Source organism: Centruroides vittatus, unplaced genomic scaffold (assembly GCF_030686945.1).
Source record: "Centruroides vittatus isolate TY-2023 unplaced genomic scaffold, ASM3068694v2 contig_1114, whole genome shotgun sequence".
Classification (NCBI taxonomy): Eukaryota; Metazoa; Arthropoda; class Arachnida; order Scorpiones; family Buthidae; genus Centruroides; species Centruroides vittatus.
In genome coordinates this window covers 514,382-533,829 of record NW_027120716.1, presented here as the reverse complement: position 1 = coordinate 533,829, position 19,448 = coordinate 514,382, and the positions used below count along the sequence as shown (strand labels likewise).

The 19,448-nt window shown below is 27.6% G+C and overlaps 1 protein-coding gene across 3 annotated transcripts in view; it reads left to right on the top strand.

Moving 5' to 3' along the window:
* Positions 1–19,448, top strand: part of LOC136977567 (protein expanded-like) — a 75,354-nt gene that overhangs the window by 11,759 nt on the left and 44,147 nt on the right. For all 3 annotated transcript variants that reach the window (XM_067273063.1, XM_067273072.1, XM_067273081.1), the window contains exon 3: positions 891–981. In XM_067273063.1, the coding sequence (XP_067129164.1) occupies positions 891–981 (91 nt within the window). The remainder of the gene's footprint in view (positions 1–890; positions 982–19,448) is intronic.

Here is a 19,448-nt window from a genome sequence, read left to right as displayed (position 1 = left end):
AGGTCATTTAAAAACTGTCATTGTGTTCTTATGTTTGTAATTTATTTTATGTCATATAACTTGTGGGAAATAAAAGTTTATATATTTTTAAATATGATTATTGTATTATTTAAATGAATATCTATAATTAATGAATTGTAAATAATAAAATTTTATATTAGTTTTATTGATTTTTTTAATATAAATAAGATATGTTTAAAAAAAGGAAACTGTATTGGTAACAAAGAATAAACACTATAGAATATTTAATGATAATTACATTAATGTAACTTCAGTTAGCACAATTGTCATAATTGTCATGATTTTTAATACAGATGAGTAGTTAACTGAATAAATCTTTTAATATATTTTTTAAAAAAAATTTAAAATAATTCTTAACTATTTTTTGTTATTGTTGCTTACTACATTAATGAGAAAATGCAATTAAAATTTGGAATAAAAAAAAATTAACAAATTAATTATAACAATTTAGTGAAACATCTGTAGAAAATCTAACTTGATAAATAACATGAAATGTAAGATTATATCATAGTTTTATATTAGCATTTAAAAATTTTTAAATATATACTGCTTTTAACTCAAAATCATTTAATATGAAATAAATCTGAAATGCTTGACATGATGGACTTTATTAAATTTTATTCTATTATGATTATTATGAAACTAATAGCTTCTGTATATGAATCGATATTAATGAAAAGTGCATAATTTATGAGCAAGAAATAGTTAAGTATGGAATAAAATTAATTTAAATATAATAATAATTAAACATTTAAAATCAAATAGTAGATATAAACTCATTCAATCTAAGTTTTTTATATTAAACTGAAAATTGTATAGATAAAAATTAATAAATTATGTGCTGATTTTATTATTTCTATTAATTTTAGTTAAAAACAAAAGGACAAGAATTATTTGAACAAGTCTGTAATTATTTGGGTTTAAATGATTCAGAATTGTTTGGTTTGGCTCTTTACACAGGTAATGTTTATTATCTTAAATAATTATTACATATTATGTACATAAAATTATTAAATATTTTTATGACAATCTTCAATCAAGTAAAAGAGTTTAAAATAGAATTAAAGCAAGAAATATGTTTAAGAAATTAAGTATGAAGATTTATAATGAATATGCAAATACATTATATTTGTTTTGGGTCACTGCCAACTTTATCTTATAAAGATATAAAATTATATTTTTATGTCTGATGCACTAAACATATTTATTGATTTTATATCTTTTATCTAAATATTTTAATATCTAATTATTTAAAATAAAGTAATTCAGAATGAGAATTTTCTTTTATAATCAAAATTTCAGTTGTTTTCATATTTATTGCTCTAAGTTCAAGGTTAGCAACATTATAATTTAAACAGCAAGTTTTTCCATTCTCATAATTTAAAATATTTTATTTTTCATTTATATAGGAAAAGAATATAAGAAAAAAATTTATTTTAAATAAAATGTTTAATTTTATGGTAGTTTTATAATGTGGTCATATTATAATAGCTTTAAAATATTTCTTATGACTTTTTGCATTTATCCATAATGAAGAAATATTTATTTAAATAAGAGTACCTGTACATAACCAGTAGGAACTGTATATAAGATTTGTAGATGTAACATATCTATAAAATGAGATCTGATTATATGATTCTATACAACTTTTTTGTAACAATATAATTTCTTCTAATTTTAGGGATAAATATGATACACTTTCTCCATATTTATGAATGAAAAATAATCAAATTATTATTAAGTTTGTAATAAAATGATTTGATATTCCTTTAAATGTATAGAAATTTTTTTTTTTAAATTTATAGTATTTCCCACAGTAAAAATGGAGCCAATCCTGAATGTGTATTCCTTTTGCCACAATAGCTAAAGCAATGAAAATTCTTTGAAATGTGATGATTGAATTTTTGAAAAACCTTTGCAAATTCAAATATCATACCAAGTGACTTTTTTTGTTTTTTAAAAATATCAGATTTTAAATAGATGAGAGTTTAAGTATATCTTATAAATATCTAATACATGTTTTATATATATATTATGTTCTACTTTGTAATGAATATGAAATTATTTTCCTTTTGTGTATGTAGACTAATGAACATCAACTCTATTCTTATTCTGGGAAAGACTATAGGTATTTTGATTATTAATCTTCCAGTGTATTTACAAAATAATCTAATAAGAATAACATAGAATTATTTTACAGATTTAAATTATCAAACAAGATGCTAATTTTTAAAAAATAATAAATTTTGTACAGTCATAGTATAAATCACAAAGATGAGAGAAAAAAAATCTACTTACGTAAAGATCAAATTTATATGGAAGTCTGCTGATTACTATACTTTAGTGTTTCCCAACCTGTGTACTGTGACACACTTGTGTAGTGAGAGTGACTCAGGTGTATTGCAGAAATATTAAGTACTTTTTAGAATTTTGAATAAGTTGTTTTTTAAAATTTTATTTCTTTCATCTTTTTACTGTCAGCTGACTGAAGGGAGAAGGAGGTATTCAATAAATTGCCAACTGTTGCAAAATTTGCAACAGCAACATATCCTCCTCACAACAGTTGCATAGTTTCATGCATCTATGCATATGTCAGCTTACCAATTTTTTGGAGTTTCTATAACCATTTCAACTTACCAGCTTAAAGTCCAATACTCTTTATGAATTGATTCAAATAGTCTTTTTATTTTTATAGTATATTTATAAAATTCTGAGTTTTTGTCTTGGTAAGTTTAACTTCTGTGTTATCAAAATTTTTAAAAACAATCAATTTATTTTAAAAATTATGGTGTGTCGCAGAATCTTATTAAATTCAAAGCATGTTGCTAATCCAAAAAGATTGGGAAATACTGCTCTATACTTTTCTAATTTGCTATTTTATGAAAACTTCTTGGCAATCCATTTTTCTGTTGCTATCTATCAATGTTTTTATGCTTCAGCATAGTGTTTCTGTATGTTTTACATATTACCAGGAATATTTGATGATGATACTAGGTTTCTTTGATATGATCCAACATGACAGCTGACTGAATATCTTGTATTAATGTATGTAAATTTAATAAGTCATTTAGTCTGCCTAACTTGTTTTGTTGTTGCTATAAAAGTACTGTATTCATTAGCAAATAGAATATCTGATTATTTGCTTGCTTTTTTTCATTCGTTGTTTTGATAATAGTGATGCTTATGAAAAATTGGCAATTGGCTTTGAAAGGATAGTTTCTGCCAAGGACCACACAAATAGATAATTCTTAAGTAGAGGAAGCATTATGTTGAAAGTAAAGATATGAAGCTGAGCAAAAATATGTAATGCAATCATTTGGCATTTTTAGAAAATACAGATGCTTTTATTGAAGTTAACAACTATTCAGAAAATTGATATTTTTGAAATTGCTGATGAAAAATCATTACTAAATAAATAAAATTTTCTATGGGAGAATAGAAAGAAGAAAGCAAAGAAATAACTGTTAGGACCAATGAGGAATGTTGAAATAATTTTTATATTAGGAAATATACAACTTATAATTTGAAGATATACCACATTTGCCAACACTATTATTTTTCTTTTTAGCTGGTAAGTAAAGTAAAAGATGGAAGATGATCGGATGGATAGGATAAAGCAACATAATACATGGGCAATCTGCCAAAGGGGAATGTCTCCTAAGACTTTTATGGGAAACTGGTCCCTATTTAGAAGTTAGACATGTGAATAAAACCTGGAAAATTCCCTGTAGCCAGCCTGTTTGGCAAGATTTGAGTCTGCAGCCAACTCTCAGTGTTCAGTAGTTTTTATCTACTCAGCCACTGGTGAGCCATAAGTTGAAAGAACATCACTAATTGTGTACACACACACACACACACACACACACACACACACACACACTATATTTATAAATGATACAGTGACATATACAGTCCATATATTGTTTCCAATATGTTTCCATATATTGTTTCCATATGTTGTTTTTAACATATTGTTACCAAAAAATCATTAGATTCTTTATATTCAAATCTAAAAACAAAGATTTTTGAGATGACATTAAAAAAGTATTCAGTACATAGTACCAGCAGTTGTTCAGTGAAACAATTCTGTATGTTCAGTCACCATACAGTATATGCATTCCAGCAAAAATTTTTTAAGAAAAAAGAGCACTGAGTATACTTATTACATTAAATTAAATATTGAATGTAAAAAATTATATTTATATTAATCATATATACAGTAGAGCGTCGTTAATCGAAACGTCGGTAATTGAAATGGCCGGAAATCGGAACGATTTTCAGTCAGACTGTGTCATGCTGAATCGAACGTTTTTGATACTAGATTTACTTCTAAAGTATAATTTTCATGTTTTTTATATTCTTCGATATATTTATTTTGTTTGTACAAAATGCAGAAATAATTTTTAACGATACGATAGCCTCGATTATTATTATAAAAATTTTCGTTAGGCTTAAAATCGACGAAAATTCAACACAGAAGCGACACGCAATGGAGAAAAATTTGAACACCGGACAGGTTAATATATTTTTTCGTACAAAGTCGGAAATCGGAACAAATGACTAATTGGAACAACCCCAGTCCCCAATTGACTCCAATTTTCGACGCTCTACTGTACTCAAAAAATCTCAAATCTTTGCCATGTCTTAATATGGTAGACTCTCAGTTATCCATCACCCATAGGGATTGATAGATGCTGGATAAATTCTGGTTGCTTGAGAGTTACTACTAAAAATAGGAGTAATACTATAACATAACATACCACTGACTTGATATTAATACTGAAAAACAGTAATTAAAAGCAAATTAAGACAAATAAAGACAAACTTATTGTCACACAATTTTATTTTAAAAACAGCTTTAGGAATGGAGTGTGCAATTTTAGTTAAATGGCAGTCAATAAACTGGGAAGTGGGATGTGGTGCACAAAGCATGGGCATACTCACAGTGCAGTGCACGAGGTTTAAATGTATACTTCTGTTAGAAATTGATTTTATTTTAATTTTTAATTTACTTCTTCAATTTTTATGCTGGTTGCTTGAGTTCTGCTTAACCAGAAGAATCTACTGTAGTTAATATAAATACATATTTCAGTCAAATTGATATCACTAAATTTAAATAATATTTTGCTTATCTTTAAATATATAATAGACATATTATGCTTAAGTTTATGTCTGCATTATTATTTTCTAATTCAATTTATATCATTTTTACTTGAATAAAATTTTTTAATAATGGAATAGTAATTGATAAGATAAAATAATAATTCACTAATTGAAATTTCATCTCCTTATAAATAAATATTATTTATAATACTTTTATTAATAACATTTTCTTATTAATTATAGATATCATATCTATACAAAATTCGAGAATTAACTCTTAGAACTACTATCACTAGAATACAAAAACACATAGGAACTAGATTAAATTTATATATGATAGTTGATTGGCCATATTGCTTTTCTTTATAAATTCATTTATATTTTTTCATTTCCAGATACTTATGATAGATGTTTTGTTTAATGCAACTTATTATTATTATTATTATTGTTTATTATAATGTAATACTAAATTTCGATGCATGTTTGATAAAACTGTAACTTGAAAGTTATGAATTGATAAAACAAATATATGGTAATGCTGCTCTTTGTTGCTTGAATGATTTGAGGATGGTTTGTGAACAATTAACAATGACATGAAGTTGAAAAAATTTGAAAATTTGAAGATTAATTGTATCTGACTGTGAGATGGCTCTTAAATAACATAAATTATTTCCTTATTAATTTGTTTTGAAGTTTAGATTAAAGATTTGAGAAAGATTTTGCAAAGTTTGTTTCTACTGTAAAACAGTGTATAGCTTCATTCTTTATATCACTGTACTGTAGATACAGTAATAACAAGATTTTGACAAAGTGTAGGATTGCACAAAATTAAAATTTTATTCTTACAATTTATCGTCCTCAAGTATACTAAGATATGAAATTCAATTTAACAAAGAAATTAATTACAAATAATTTAAAATGAATTTAATTATCATGTAAAATAATCATATAAAATTTCAGGATTTTTTATGACATCATTGACATTAGTGATAAGCTTAGATCACCTACAAGAAAAATATTAATTACTTTGGAATTTATATGCTAAGAATTCATTCATTTCCCTATGAAAAATATGTCAGTGTCTATTAATCTTCTTATTGTGGAAAATAGCTCATGTCAAATATATTTTTTTGATGAAGTTGATAATTTAATCTATAGCATTGATGTAAAAAATTTCAAAAAACATGATTTAAAAAATATATGATCAAAGTCAGTTTATTTGATGCTTTTAACATGATAATGTTTAAGTTAAATTATTTTCTCATGTAATAAATGATATAAAAATAAAATTAATTAAATATTATATCTTGATTTAATTAGTAATACATTACTGCATTATTTAATAACAAACACATTTTTTTTTACCTATTCTTTTATTGATTACTTATATTATTTTTTAATTTAAAAGATATAAATCATTCTATTGTGTAATTTTAAACAATAAGAATTCTTTCTCATTAACTTTGTTGCTGAATTTTTGTAGAGACACATATACGTACATATTTATCAATATGAATGTAAGAATACATAATTTATTATGTAATAAAATGTGATAAATATCTATATAGATATAACATATAAAAGAGAAATACTACTTTATAACTGTTAATTGTTACATATTATATATGACTGATGATAAAGATCATTTTATTATTGAACATAGTTGGTCTGTATTTATTTGACTGCTTATAGAACATAGTTTAATATTCATTAAAACTAATAAAGATTTAATTTTAAAATTTTAGATAAATACAATGATAATTTTAAATCCATATTTATATTACAATGTAAATTAATAAATGAATTAGTAACATGAATGTTCAATTAATTATAAATGCCAGTTATGTATAAAAAATTAATGTGACAACAACAATGAAAATTTTCAAAAATATTAATAATTTAAAAAGATTTGTATTCAAATAATTCAGTTATTTTTAAAATGCATAATATATAATTTTAATTATATAGGAATTTAAATTCTTGTTATGAATACAAATAAGAAACAAAATTATAATAAATCAATGATTAGTTTTATAATAGTAAGTTAGATTATAATATATAACAATAGTTATGTTTATGACTAATTTAATTGTCTGAATTAAATTCAAAATGCTATAAGTACAATATAGTAAATTGTATTTTAGAATAAAAATTCTACTGTATATAGTAAATGAAAAATGTATTATCATTTTATTTTTATATGAATTTGTAATGAAACTATGAATTAATTCATTCTTAGTCATAGCTAAAATGAACCCATTTTCTTATTAAGTCTCAATTTTTAATTTTTGTATTTTTAATATTTTTGTAAAAATATTCTGTAATTAAAATCAGTTTTCTGGATATGAAACTAACATATTAAAGCAACATTCAAATTAACACATATATTTCCTTTCTGAATGTTTTTGATATTACAAAATGTTAATAATAATTACTTTGTATTTGATAACAAAATTTATTTACAACAGCAGGACTTCCTCATGGGATCACCACTTTCATCTGTTTTAGCTTAGATCCTTATGAGAAATTTAGAACAAAGTTTTTTGTGGCCCTTTATACTATAAAGTATCAGGCTTTATACTTACACTATGTAGATGATATCCTCATTTGTATAGGAAGATATGGACAGTAATTTTGCATCCTTTGTCAATATATTAAACAATGTCTATCCCTCTATAAAATTTACAGTTGAACAAGAAACATCATGTAGGTATGTAGGTCTGTTCCTTTCTTAGATCTAAACCTCATTCAAACAGTGGACAATCTAGAGTTTGAAATATTCTAAAAAATTGGTGCTGTCTTTTACAGTGTCCTCAATAATGTATACCAGCCCATCATATATAAAAACATTGGAATTACCAAATTTCTCTGAAAATAAGACCTAATATGTCTTTTGGAGCAAAAATTAATATAAAACTCGGTCTTATTTTCAGGGAAACACTGTATTTCCCTTATTTGTAGATCCCAAATTCTTACTTTGGGTTCCATACAACTCAATGTGAAGTTACATATCATAAAAATAACACTAAACAATTGTATCTTCAGAGTGAATTCGAACATTTAAAAGGCAAACTTATCAAAACATTAAATCTTATTTCCACATTGGCCGTTAAACCAAAGGCAGTTATGCTCTGGTCTATCCCAGTTGTTATTACCCTATCACTAAAAATGGCTACTTTGTTTAAGAAATATAATTATATTTTACCAATAACAGCTTGTGTTTCACTTAACAGTCTTATTCAAGAGAAGACCTGAAACATTAGTAGAATACTCAGGGCCTAATTTAGACCTTCGCGGGCCCTAGACAAAATAATATTTACGGGCCCCTTTACAAATTTTGTATTACTACAAATATAAATAAAATTGTAATATTTAAAATTAAAGTATTTCTATTTCAAAACAATTACAAACATAAAATAATCAATATATTAACCCTTGAATATGGCGCTAATAATATAGTAATTCGCAATACTAATAAAACAATGGCACGTTTAGAACCTATTATGGGCCCCAATTAAATACGGGTCCCGGGCAAGTGCCTTGTCTGCCTTATGCCAAATTAGGCCCTGAGAATACTCCAGAATCTATACCATTCTACTGGCCCATCCCATAAATAATACAGTCATGAAACCCAGCACTTTTTATGTAGCTTTGTACTAATAGAAAAGACAGAACTAGCAAAACTAGTGCTAGAAAATAATTTTCTCCCCATAAGGAATAATATCAAGCTGTTAAAATCTAGCAATGATCCAAAAACGACTTTTATTTGGATTGGATTGTATTGGTTGTATTTACATAGAATTCTCGAGATTTAGATGATTTTACTGGTTAATTTTGTTAATTATCCAGTAAAATTTAAATTTCTTGTTTTAGCTTATATCTAATTAATTTAATATTTTCTATGATTATTTTTATTTTATTCTAATTATCAATTTTTAAACTGAAAAGCTGTACATGTAATTTCATGTGTAAAACATTTGAATGTATTTGAATTTTTATATCCATGTTTTTACACACACTTTATATTCCATTTTGGAAAGCCATCATAAAGATGACATTTTTGTAATATCAAAAACAATCAGAAAGAAAATATGTTTTACTATAAACGTTGCTTTAATATGTTTGTTTCACATCCAGAAAACTGATTTTAAATTTAAAACAGTTTTCTGGATGGATTAATTTTTAACTTTATAATGATTGATTGAAAATTAAAAAAATATATTTGAAAATAAACCTATTTTATTATCAAATATTTTAAAGATTATTTAGAACTTTAAATCTTTAAAATAATAATAAATAAAATATTTCTTATATTTTATTTCTTTTAAAACAAAAATCCCCAACTTGCTTTGGAAAATAATTTTAAAAAATAAACAAGTAAAATTTTGTAAATTTGACTTATTTTAATAGTTTTGATATGGTTCATTGAATAGCATATTTTCACACACGATACAACATCAAGGACAATGTGCCCTTATGAGAATTGAAGTTTATCTTAAATGCAAGATTGTTTTTTTTAATATAAAGATTAATAATAATCATTTAAATTGAATGAAGAAGTATTTAGTAATATTTGTAATAAAATTAAAAATTAATAACCAATTTCCTGAAAGTTAATAAAATTATTTAAAATAATTTGTTAAAATTAATAACAACTTACTTCAATTCAATTTTATTAACAAATAATGTATGAAATTATTTCTTTTAAAAGTAATATAAAATATAATTGACAAGAAAGTTCTTTTTAGTAATTTCAAAATGATATGAATGAAATAATGTGCTATGCATTATACAAAATTTTCTGTACAATATTTGTATAATTTCATGCATGAGTGAAAAAGAAATAGTACTTGAATTAGAATATATTGCTTTTGTTTAAATTGGATGGTTGACTGATATTTCTACAAATTTATTTGTGCATGTTAAATCTGATTATTTTAATGATATAAAAAATAAAACTGATTCATCTTTTTATATTATTTATTTCTATTTATGGTATGAAGTTAACTGTCTTCACAAACTTATTATAAATATGAATATTTCAAATAAAAATACTAATTATCTCTTTAAATATTGAATAATATAAAATCAAAAATATTAAATACATAAAAATTTTATTAAATACACAGTTATTCTATATAAATTTTAATTTATTTTGTTTAGATTAATGAAAAAGTGATATTTTGTTTTCAGAATATTTATCATCGTATCTAGAGATAAAAGTTCATTTTTCCAATTATCTATCTTTTTATATGTATCAATGGTATTATATTCTTATACTATTGATTATTATTGATAAATAGGCATACAATTTGTCAACAGTATCAATTACTTGAGTTTCTCTGTTAATTTATTTATGGACTGAATCATATATTTTTATACAGTATACACTCAATTATTTGTATGTGGATTATCCATGCATACTTATGTCTTGATAAAAATTTACATCAGGAATACAAATATTAGCATTAAAAGAAAAAATCTGCATTGTTAACTGTTGTTATTTAACCTGAAAATCTCAACATCATCCTTGCATTTCCAGCAAACATATTTATTCAGAACACAAATGTTTTTCAGTCTATTTCATAAGCCTATGTTAGGTTTCCAATCTATTTGATAACATTTGCCTTCAAAATTTGTTCTACCTTTAAAATTCGGCTGTCTTCAAAATTTGTTCCACCAACAACGCCCGTAATAACGATTTTTGGTGTCTCATACAAACAACCAAGAAATGGCTTGCAGAGGAGCACATCATTGTCCTGAAAGCGGATAAAAACAAGTCTCTCGTTCTATTAAAGGAAGCTTCCTACAGATCACTCATGCAGCAGTACATCATTGACACAGACTGTGAACCTGTCGATGGCAACTATGTAAACAAGCTACACTCTTGAGTATCAAGATTCACACACACTTCCTTGGCCAAGAAATGAAGGTTAAACAGTGCGGTGGTTGCCTCTCCGTACACTCCAAGGTTGTTTGCATTTGCCAAAACTCATAAACCGACCCCTTCACTTAGATCAGCTCTCGATAAAGCTAGGTCCCCAATGATGCTACTCGAGAAGGCTATTCACACCTCTGATTGTTTGAAAGGTTACATGTTTTCTATTAACAAGTTTACTGATTTGGTTGATAATTTACACCAAGTTGAGGTATGTAGCAATCCCCACATCACAGTTTTTGATTTTGTATCCTTTTTCCCTTTGATTCGTCTGCAATCATGCTTCTGCACACTTAGAGACCTTTTTCTTAGTGAGAAGGGAGCACATCAGCATCGTAAGCAGATTTTGGAGCTTGCACACTTCATGTGCTACACCTCGGTTTTTCAGTCTAATAATGCCACTTACTTACAAAAACGGGGCATACTCATGAGCAGCCCCCTATCAGGGGACCTTTGTGAGTTGGTAGTGCAACAGTTAGAGACAGGATATTACCCAAGTTTTTACCAAGCGTCGTTGTTTACAAAAGATATGTTGATGACCTGTTTATCCTTTGGAAGACTAAACCAAATGTCGACGAGTTTTTATTGTGCATGAATAACAACGTGTGCAGTCTTACCCTTAAACTAGATCAATTTAGTAACTTTAACGCCCATTTCTTAGATGTCAACATGCATTTCATTGGGAGCAAAATAGAAATGAGCATTTATTTCAAACCGGGCCATGTTCTGCTATTTATCCCTGCGAACTTGTCTGACCCCTTTTCGTATAAAATTGCAGCCTTCTGGGCCCTAACCAGATGGGCCTTTACTCATCACACCAACAGGCACGACACCCTGCTAGAGCTATTGAACATGGCTACAAAAGAGGCATGGTTTGCAATTTGGCCCACACCTATGCCAATCAACTTCCCTCACACAGTGTTTCTAATGCCCGGTCTATGTCTAACAGTAGCCAGCAGCCCATTACAGGCTATAGGCACACAGTTGTCCAGTTCAATCACATTTGAACTCCTTATACAGGGAGATGGCAAACCAGAATGGCATGGAAATCGTATACAGGAGATCCAGCACAATTTACAAGCTGCTACACAATGCAAAAGATAAAATAGATCTTAGCAGAGCCCCCTGGGACTCTGCTAAGATCTATTTTATCCCTATCATCCCTGCCTATTTTATGCCTATTTTATCCCTATCATCCCTGCCTATTTTATCCCTATCATCCCTGAGGGAATGGAGTTTCCCTCAGGGATGATAGGTTTCAAAGGGACTTAATTTATATTGGCTCAACCATATGTTCAACTCGAAAAAGGACATGTGAACATCAATCCAACCTTACAAACAACAGGCACACCATTGCCTTGTTGGCATACGCCACCGACCCAGAAGTTCAGGCAGACTTCCGGAACACCAGATTAATTAGACAGGCCTTTCAAATAGATCATATTCGTCACCTGGAGGCCTTGGAGATTTATAAAGCCAACTTAAGAGGCAACTGTATTAACTTTAAAGATGGTGAGAGTATCACACATGCGTGGAGATACCTGTTCGAGGAATTCGAACGAAGCCAGGCAGAAGGGTGAAATGTAATATATACAATGCTTAAAATCAAACAGCATCGTTCTAACAGTCCAAGTAGGAAGCCAGTTTAGTTTAGCACCTGAAGCAGGCCTTGATGAATGCTGAAAACATTCAGAAGTTTTGTTTAGTTCAATACTGGTAAAAAAGGTTTTGTTTGTGACAGTTCATTTCTCACTCCAGTATTTCTGATTAGAAGACTGTTATTTTATACAAAAGCTATTTTTCTTACTCCAAATATTTCAAATGTTCTCCAGTCACTAGATATAGGAATAATTGAAGTGTGGATGTCATAACATTGCCATTTTTCTCTAAATATGTTTTATTGAAGAATTGAAATCTAAATGCAATGTTTTCTGCTGCAAAAAAGATATTGTTGCAATATTGGCACTGTAAGTGGCTGTATTTTGAAGTTGAATTTATATGAAGCCATAGTGTTTAAAGTGCCAAAGTGCAAGTTGTGACTTTTGACACTTGAAACATTACAGCTTATATTTACATCATTTTGACATTCCAGAAAATTTGTTTCCTAGTGAGGTTTTTACCATTTTATTGTAAAATTGAAATGAATTCATTCACTAGAAAAAGTGTTATTTACCTCTCCTGAATAGTTTGTTTTTTGGCATTTACAACATTATGGCATTTCATGCTTCAATTGTTGCATTCAAGAAATGTTGTCACAGAAAGTTTGTCAAGCATTGACTTGAACAAATTGAAGAATTCCAACATTAGCCTTCTTGACACTGTTACACTGTTGAAGCTTAGAATGAAATTTGCCGTATTTCCGATGCAAACTGCTGGAAGCATTATAAATCTAATTGCAGGTGAAACTCAAGAAGCCCACGAAGCAGATAAGAATAAAATCTTTAACTTCAGAGTAACATTGAAAAACTAAACTGTTTGTGTCTGATGTCAATTGATGATTATATGAACATCAGAGATGAAAACGTGAAAAATATAGCTTTTGAGAATGCTAATATGGAATGTAATCTAGCTTCTTTGATGAAATTGATCTGGACTGTGACTATGAAGAATGAAAGAAAGATTTACATGAATGCTGTAAATTATCTTATTAAATGCTTTAGCCAGTGAAACAACTTAAGTAACAAATTTATTTATCATGAAAGAATTTATAATTAAAAAACCAAGTCAAGTTTGCAGTGCAAATCACAATTTCAGATATTTTTAATCCAATAAACAAAACTTAAATCATTGAAACTGGATAGTTTAATTTTTTCATTTCTGATATATGTTCACTATTTTGTTGTATATGTGAACAGTATTTTATTTTACATATGTAATTTTACTTTGTGCATTTGTGTTATAGGAACAGTATTTCATTGCATTTGTTTTGTGTATGAGTACTTTCAGTTTCCTAATTGCCTTGTTAAATTATTTGTAGTGTTATACTTTAATAAAACTCAAAATGTTAATAACTTGAAGTGTTGTGTTCATAGTTAAATTTGCAAGACAATTTTTTCTTCTCCCTAACATGTTTCCAAATTAGTGACTATCAGACTGTAAATTGGTTTTTGGTAATGGATCAATTTCTTTACTATTCTGTAAGAATTCAAATATAGTGAAATTCTTTTCCAGAACAAAAGAGCCAATATTATTTTAATTTTGCCATAATAATTTCTTGGAAAGGATGTTGGAGAAATGAAATGGAAGTCTCTTCAAAGATAACTTTTTGACAACTTGTAGAATCTTAGATGAAACTCTTTTTTTGTTAAGTTTCAAAAAAGATTAGGATAAAGATCATAGATTGTTGAAAATTTGCTTAAGCTTGTCAATTTCAAACCAAGAAGATTTCAATTAGAGAAAATTAAGACTATTAATCAAAGAGATAAAGGTAGCCTCTTAAAAGGCAAGAAGTCTGTGGAGTTTACTGGAATATAGATATTTAGAAAAGTTAAAAATTTGTTTTTGAAGTATTTTTAATTTAAATGAAGGAATAACAAATTATAATATAAACTTAGCAATACAAGGTAACCAATAATGATCGCTTATAGAACAGAATTAAAGTTTATTTTGATGAAAAGAGAGATCAGAAAAAATCATTTAATGTAACTCTTCAATAGGAAGTGAACAGTAACAATACTACAAAAGAAATGAATTAATGTTCATAAAATTTGAGAAAATAATTATTATAATAAAATGTAAATATAAAATTAAAAATCATAAATAAACAATAGATAAGTTTGAAAGTATCCTATATACTAGCAATGGCCAACCTATACATTACATGCATTCTAGGGCTAAAATTTACCCCAGAATGTATGTAATGAAGTCCATGGACATTTTATTCATGGACATTTATATACTATTCTAACTTTTTATTACATACCAGTTCTTTGTGTTACCCGATATATTTTATTGTGTACACACTTTGTTTTCAACATCTTTTACAATCAATTGGTTGATTGAAATTGATTTGTTGACCACAATGGCTATAAATTGTAAAAGCCAGTACATGCCCCATACATACATCTTCACATTTCATTTCACTCACCACTTAAAAGTTGCCTATCCCTACTATAAACTGTTTCATATTCTTCAGAACTAAAGATAAGCATCTCAGCTAAAAATTTTAGAACATTAGTTTTTATATTTTCTCATACTCCATTGAAACACACCTTGTTCTTTTACTTAATATTTCCATATGCCTGCCTCTTTTATTATTATTTTCTATCTAGAAAATGCTTTATTAGCAATGAGAAGTCTTTTTCTTTATTTCATACATGATACATAAGGAATTTGGAAATTCTGTAGTTAAAATTATTCAAAACAGTTTAAAATTTTTCTCCACATATTTTCAATAACTTTAAGATCTTCATTAAATATATTTGTAAATTAATAAAAAAAAATTAGCATGACAAAATAATTTTATGTTTTCTACTTTTTATCAGTTAATTATTTTTCAAAAATCATATTTTTATCATATAAATTAGGATAAAATAAGATTCTCTACAACCAATAACTGGTGCAAAGTACAGCTAAGCAATAAATAACAAATGTTTTCATAACCCCTTCTCGGTTTCTCCTCGGGTTTTCTTAATTATAAATAAGTGGTTATGAAAACGTTTGTTGTTGCTTAGCCGTACTTCGCACTGATTATTTGTTTTAGAGAGTCTTATTTTATTGATATCTCAGTATGGTATGCAGATATGTATATAAATTAAGTAATTAGTCTTGTAGATAAATTATCAACAGATGTAAAATTGGATTTAATATATACAGTACTTCTGCTTATTGTATTCATAATTGCAAATATAATTATCAGTTATTTAATGTTATCAGAATCAACAAGTTTCAAAACATATAAATTAATTAACATTACAAAACTTTTGCATGTTGTAATCAGAAATTCACTTCTAATTATCATTATGTTGCTAATAAGTTTGAATTTACTTAGATGGTTAATAACAACCAACTGATAAAACAGATAATAACTATTATAAGCCATGTTATTTTAATAAAAACATTAGCATAACAGTCAGAATCAATTTAAATTAAATCATCCAGTCATGTAAGATGTTTTCTCTTAATATGTTAAATGTTTGATTTAATCTTGCACTCAATACTGTATACATTGCCTTGGTTGAAATTTTAATTTCTGATGCTTGTTACTTCATTTGTAAACTGTTTGTTATTGCTGAAGATTGTGATCTTCATTAAGGTTTAATTAAAGTATTGTACCATACTTCTTAGCTTATTGAAAGAAGCATATAAGAAATACAAACATTTGTTCTTTAAAGATAAACTTATTTCAGAATACTGTGATAAATTTCCAAAAATGAGTCAACAGAATGCTGCTACACAATTAAAAATTTTACAGCCAGTTTGTGCAAGATTTTGAAAAACAGAATAACAATTGAAATGCCAGCAGAAAAAACAAGAACTTGATTTGCAAGAGAAATTGAACTGGAAGATAAATTGAAGATTGAGAAATGGCAAGAGAAATTGAAATTGAAGATAGTGAAATTGAGTTAGTTTTAAAGATTTGGTTTAGTAATGTTCAAGAAAAAAAATACACTTGTTAATGGTCCACTAATGCATCAAAAAGCAGAATTAGTTAAGAACATAGAAAAAAGATTTTATTGCAACTGATAGATAGTTAAACCTGAGAAAATAAGAGAACGTTATTTACAGATGTACTCATTATGAGGAGAAACGTTTTAACTCTGTTGGCTAAAATATGGATAATTTCAATGGTCAAAAATAATTATTGAATATTCACCAAGGAATCTCTACAATGCAGAAGAAACTACATTATTTTTGTGCAGTGCCTGACCATACTTATATGTTTAAACGTGCCAGTGCCAAGGAATTTAAATCAGTGAAGGAATGTACGAAGGATATTTTTTAAATAAGGTCTGTTTTTTAATAAGAAGAAAAATACTATAAATATCGTTGTCTCCTAAACACTATAAAGTGCAGACACTTGGACACTTGGCAATCTTCATCTTAAGTTTATTTCAGTTGATACATGCACCTGTGTTTTGTGCAAGTTTTAGGCTTCTTAAGGCCCCTCCTCAGCCAACTTGCATTTTTTCCACATATCCATTATCCTCGCTATTAGTCATATGCATTCTTTCTTGATGAATGTTGCCGTTTCTGTTTTACCACTTGTTTTAATGCATTTGAAACTGTGTTGGTAATTATTGTTGTCTCCTAAACACTATAAAGTGCAGACACTCGGACACTTGGCAATCTTCATCTTAAGTTTATTTCAGTTGACTCTTACTATAAATATCGTTAAAATATATTTTTTCCCATATTCTACATTCTTTTATCTACTTTTCTACGTAATTTCCATTTTTGTTCAAACATTTGTCATACCGCTCAGCAATTTTTTAAATTCCGACTTCAAAGAAATTTGTCGTCTGCCGCCAGAAGACATTAGGCCACACCGCTTGTCTTGTATGGCATGCTGGAGTTTTCTCAAGGTCACACAATATGCATCAGAATTGATTGTTGTGCCTCATGGCATAAAATCCACTAACAAAGTCCCTTTCCTGTCCCAAAAGACAGTTGCCATGATCTTTCGTGCTGAAATCAAATAAAAGATCGTATCTCACAGTTGGCAGGTGACTCAATTTTCTTAAACATTATAAACTTCTACAGCTCTGCACACAGACAGACAATACAGCTGCAAATGGCATCTAAATGCGTGCAAAGTATGCTGGGAATGGATGTTTATGCACACTGCTGCGATTGCGCATCATTCTCACTCTCATTCACAAACGGACCTTATTTAAAAAATAGCCCTTGTATTAGAGTTCTTTACTCTGTTAATATGCATGGTCAGAAACAGACTTCTAAAGATTGGAAAAAGTAAAAGTCTTGGGTGTTTTAAGGATGTGAAAAATTTACTATTCAAAGGATGTGATGAATTACTATTCAAAGGCAAATTCCTTGATGACAACTGACATTTTTATATAACTGATTAGTTAAATGATATTTAAACTTGAAATGAAAGGTTGTTTTACTGGTAGACAATTGTACAGTATATCCATGTTAGCAATGTGAAATTAAAAAAGCATTAAAGAATATTAATGATTCAACCATTTCACCAAGAAATCTTATCTAACTTAAAGGCACACTTGAGAAGTGAAATTTATGTAAAGATTTGAAGAAAACTATATAAGACAAACTGAAATTACTTCTATTGTTAAAATAATTAACCCATTTGACAATTTGACACACTACATCTTTTGGTAATGTTGCAAGAATCAAGTGTTTAAGAAGACCATTGAGAATTCTTTTGAAAATAGTACTTTTTTTAATTAGTCGTGGAGACATCTGAAAATGAAGTTGTGTCAGTTAAGAGGAGATAATAAATAACACTCCAGAAGATGTGACAAAAGGAGAGTTTAAAAACTGGTTGGCAATTAAGAAGGAAATTCCTGTGTTGTCTGTGATGACATCATTGGAAATATACCAAATGGCTAGCAAAGAAGTCTGGAGAATTATCTGATGAAATCAAAGAAAATCAACATGAAAATAGTCTAGATCCTCCAACAAATGCTTAGATTTCTCAAGGTATTGTTCTTAGAACACATCTTTATGAGTGATGAATCATGAATCTACACTTGACACTGAAGCAGCTCAACAATCAAGTGAATGGCACTTGAAAGGTAGAGCAAGACCAAAAAAAAAAAAAACCCCCACATAAAAGCCACTCAAAAATTAAGATAATGTTGCCTGTTTTCTTCAATTGTTATAGTGTTGTGCATCATGAATTCTTTTTGATTGGCCAAACTGACAACAAAGAATATTATTTGAGCGTTTTGCATTGTTTGCACGAAGCAGTTCATACAAAACAACCCTATTTGTGGCAAGAGAACTCATGGATTTTTTTGCACTTCGACAATTACCTGCTCATAATCCTCTTGTTGTTTGTGAATTTTTGATCAAAATTCAACAAATATGATTTCACAAGCTCTATATTCACCTGATATGACACAATGTGACATTTTCCTGTTTTCTCGGCTAAAATTTCCATTTCGTGGTCAAAGTTTTGAGTTGATTGATGCCATAAAACAAAATTTGCTTCAAGTCCTGAATGAGTTTTGTGAAAACAATCGTAAAGCATGTTTTGAGAATTAGAAAAAAGTTGGCATAAGTGCATTGCAGTGGGAGAGGATTGCTTTGAAGGAAATGGAATAAATTTTGATGAATAAATTAAAATCTTGTGTTTTATTGAACCATTTTTGATACTTTTTAATCACAGGGGTATAATATTTTAATATTGTTTAATTATTTAGTAAATACAATTATTTAAAAATGCTTGAAAATATTTTCATTA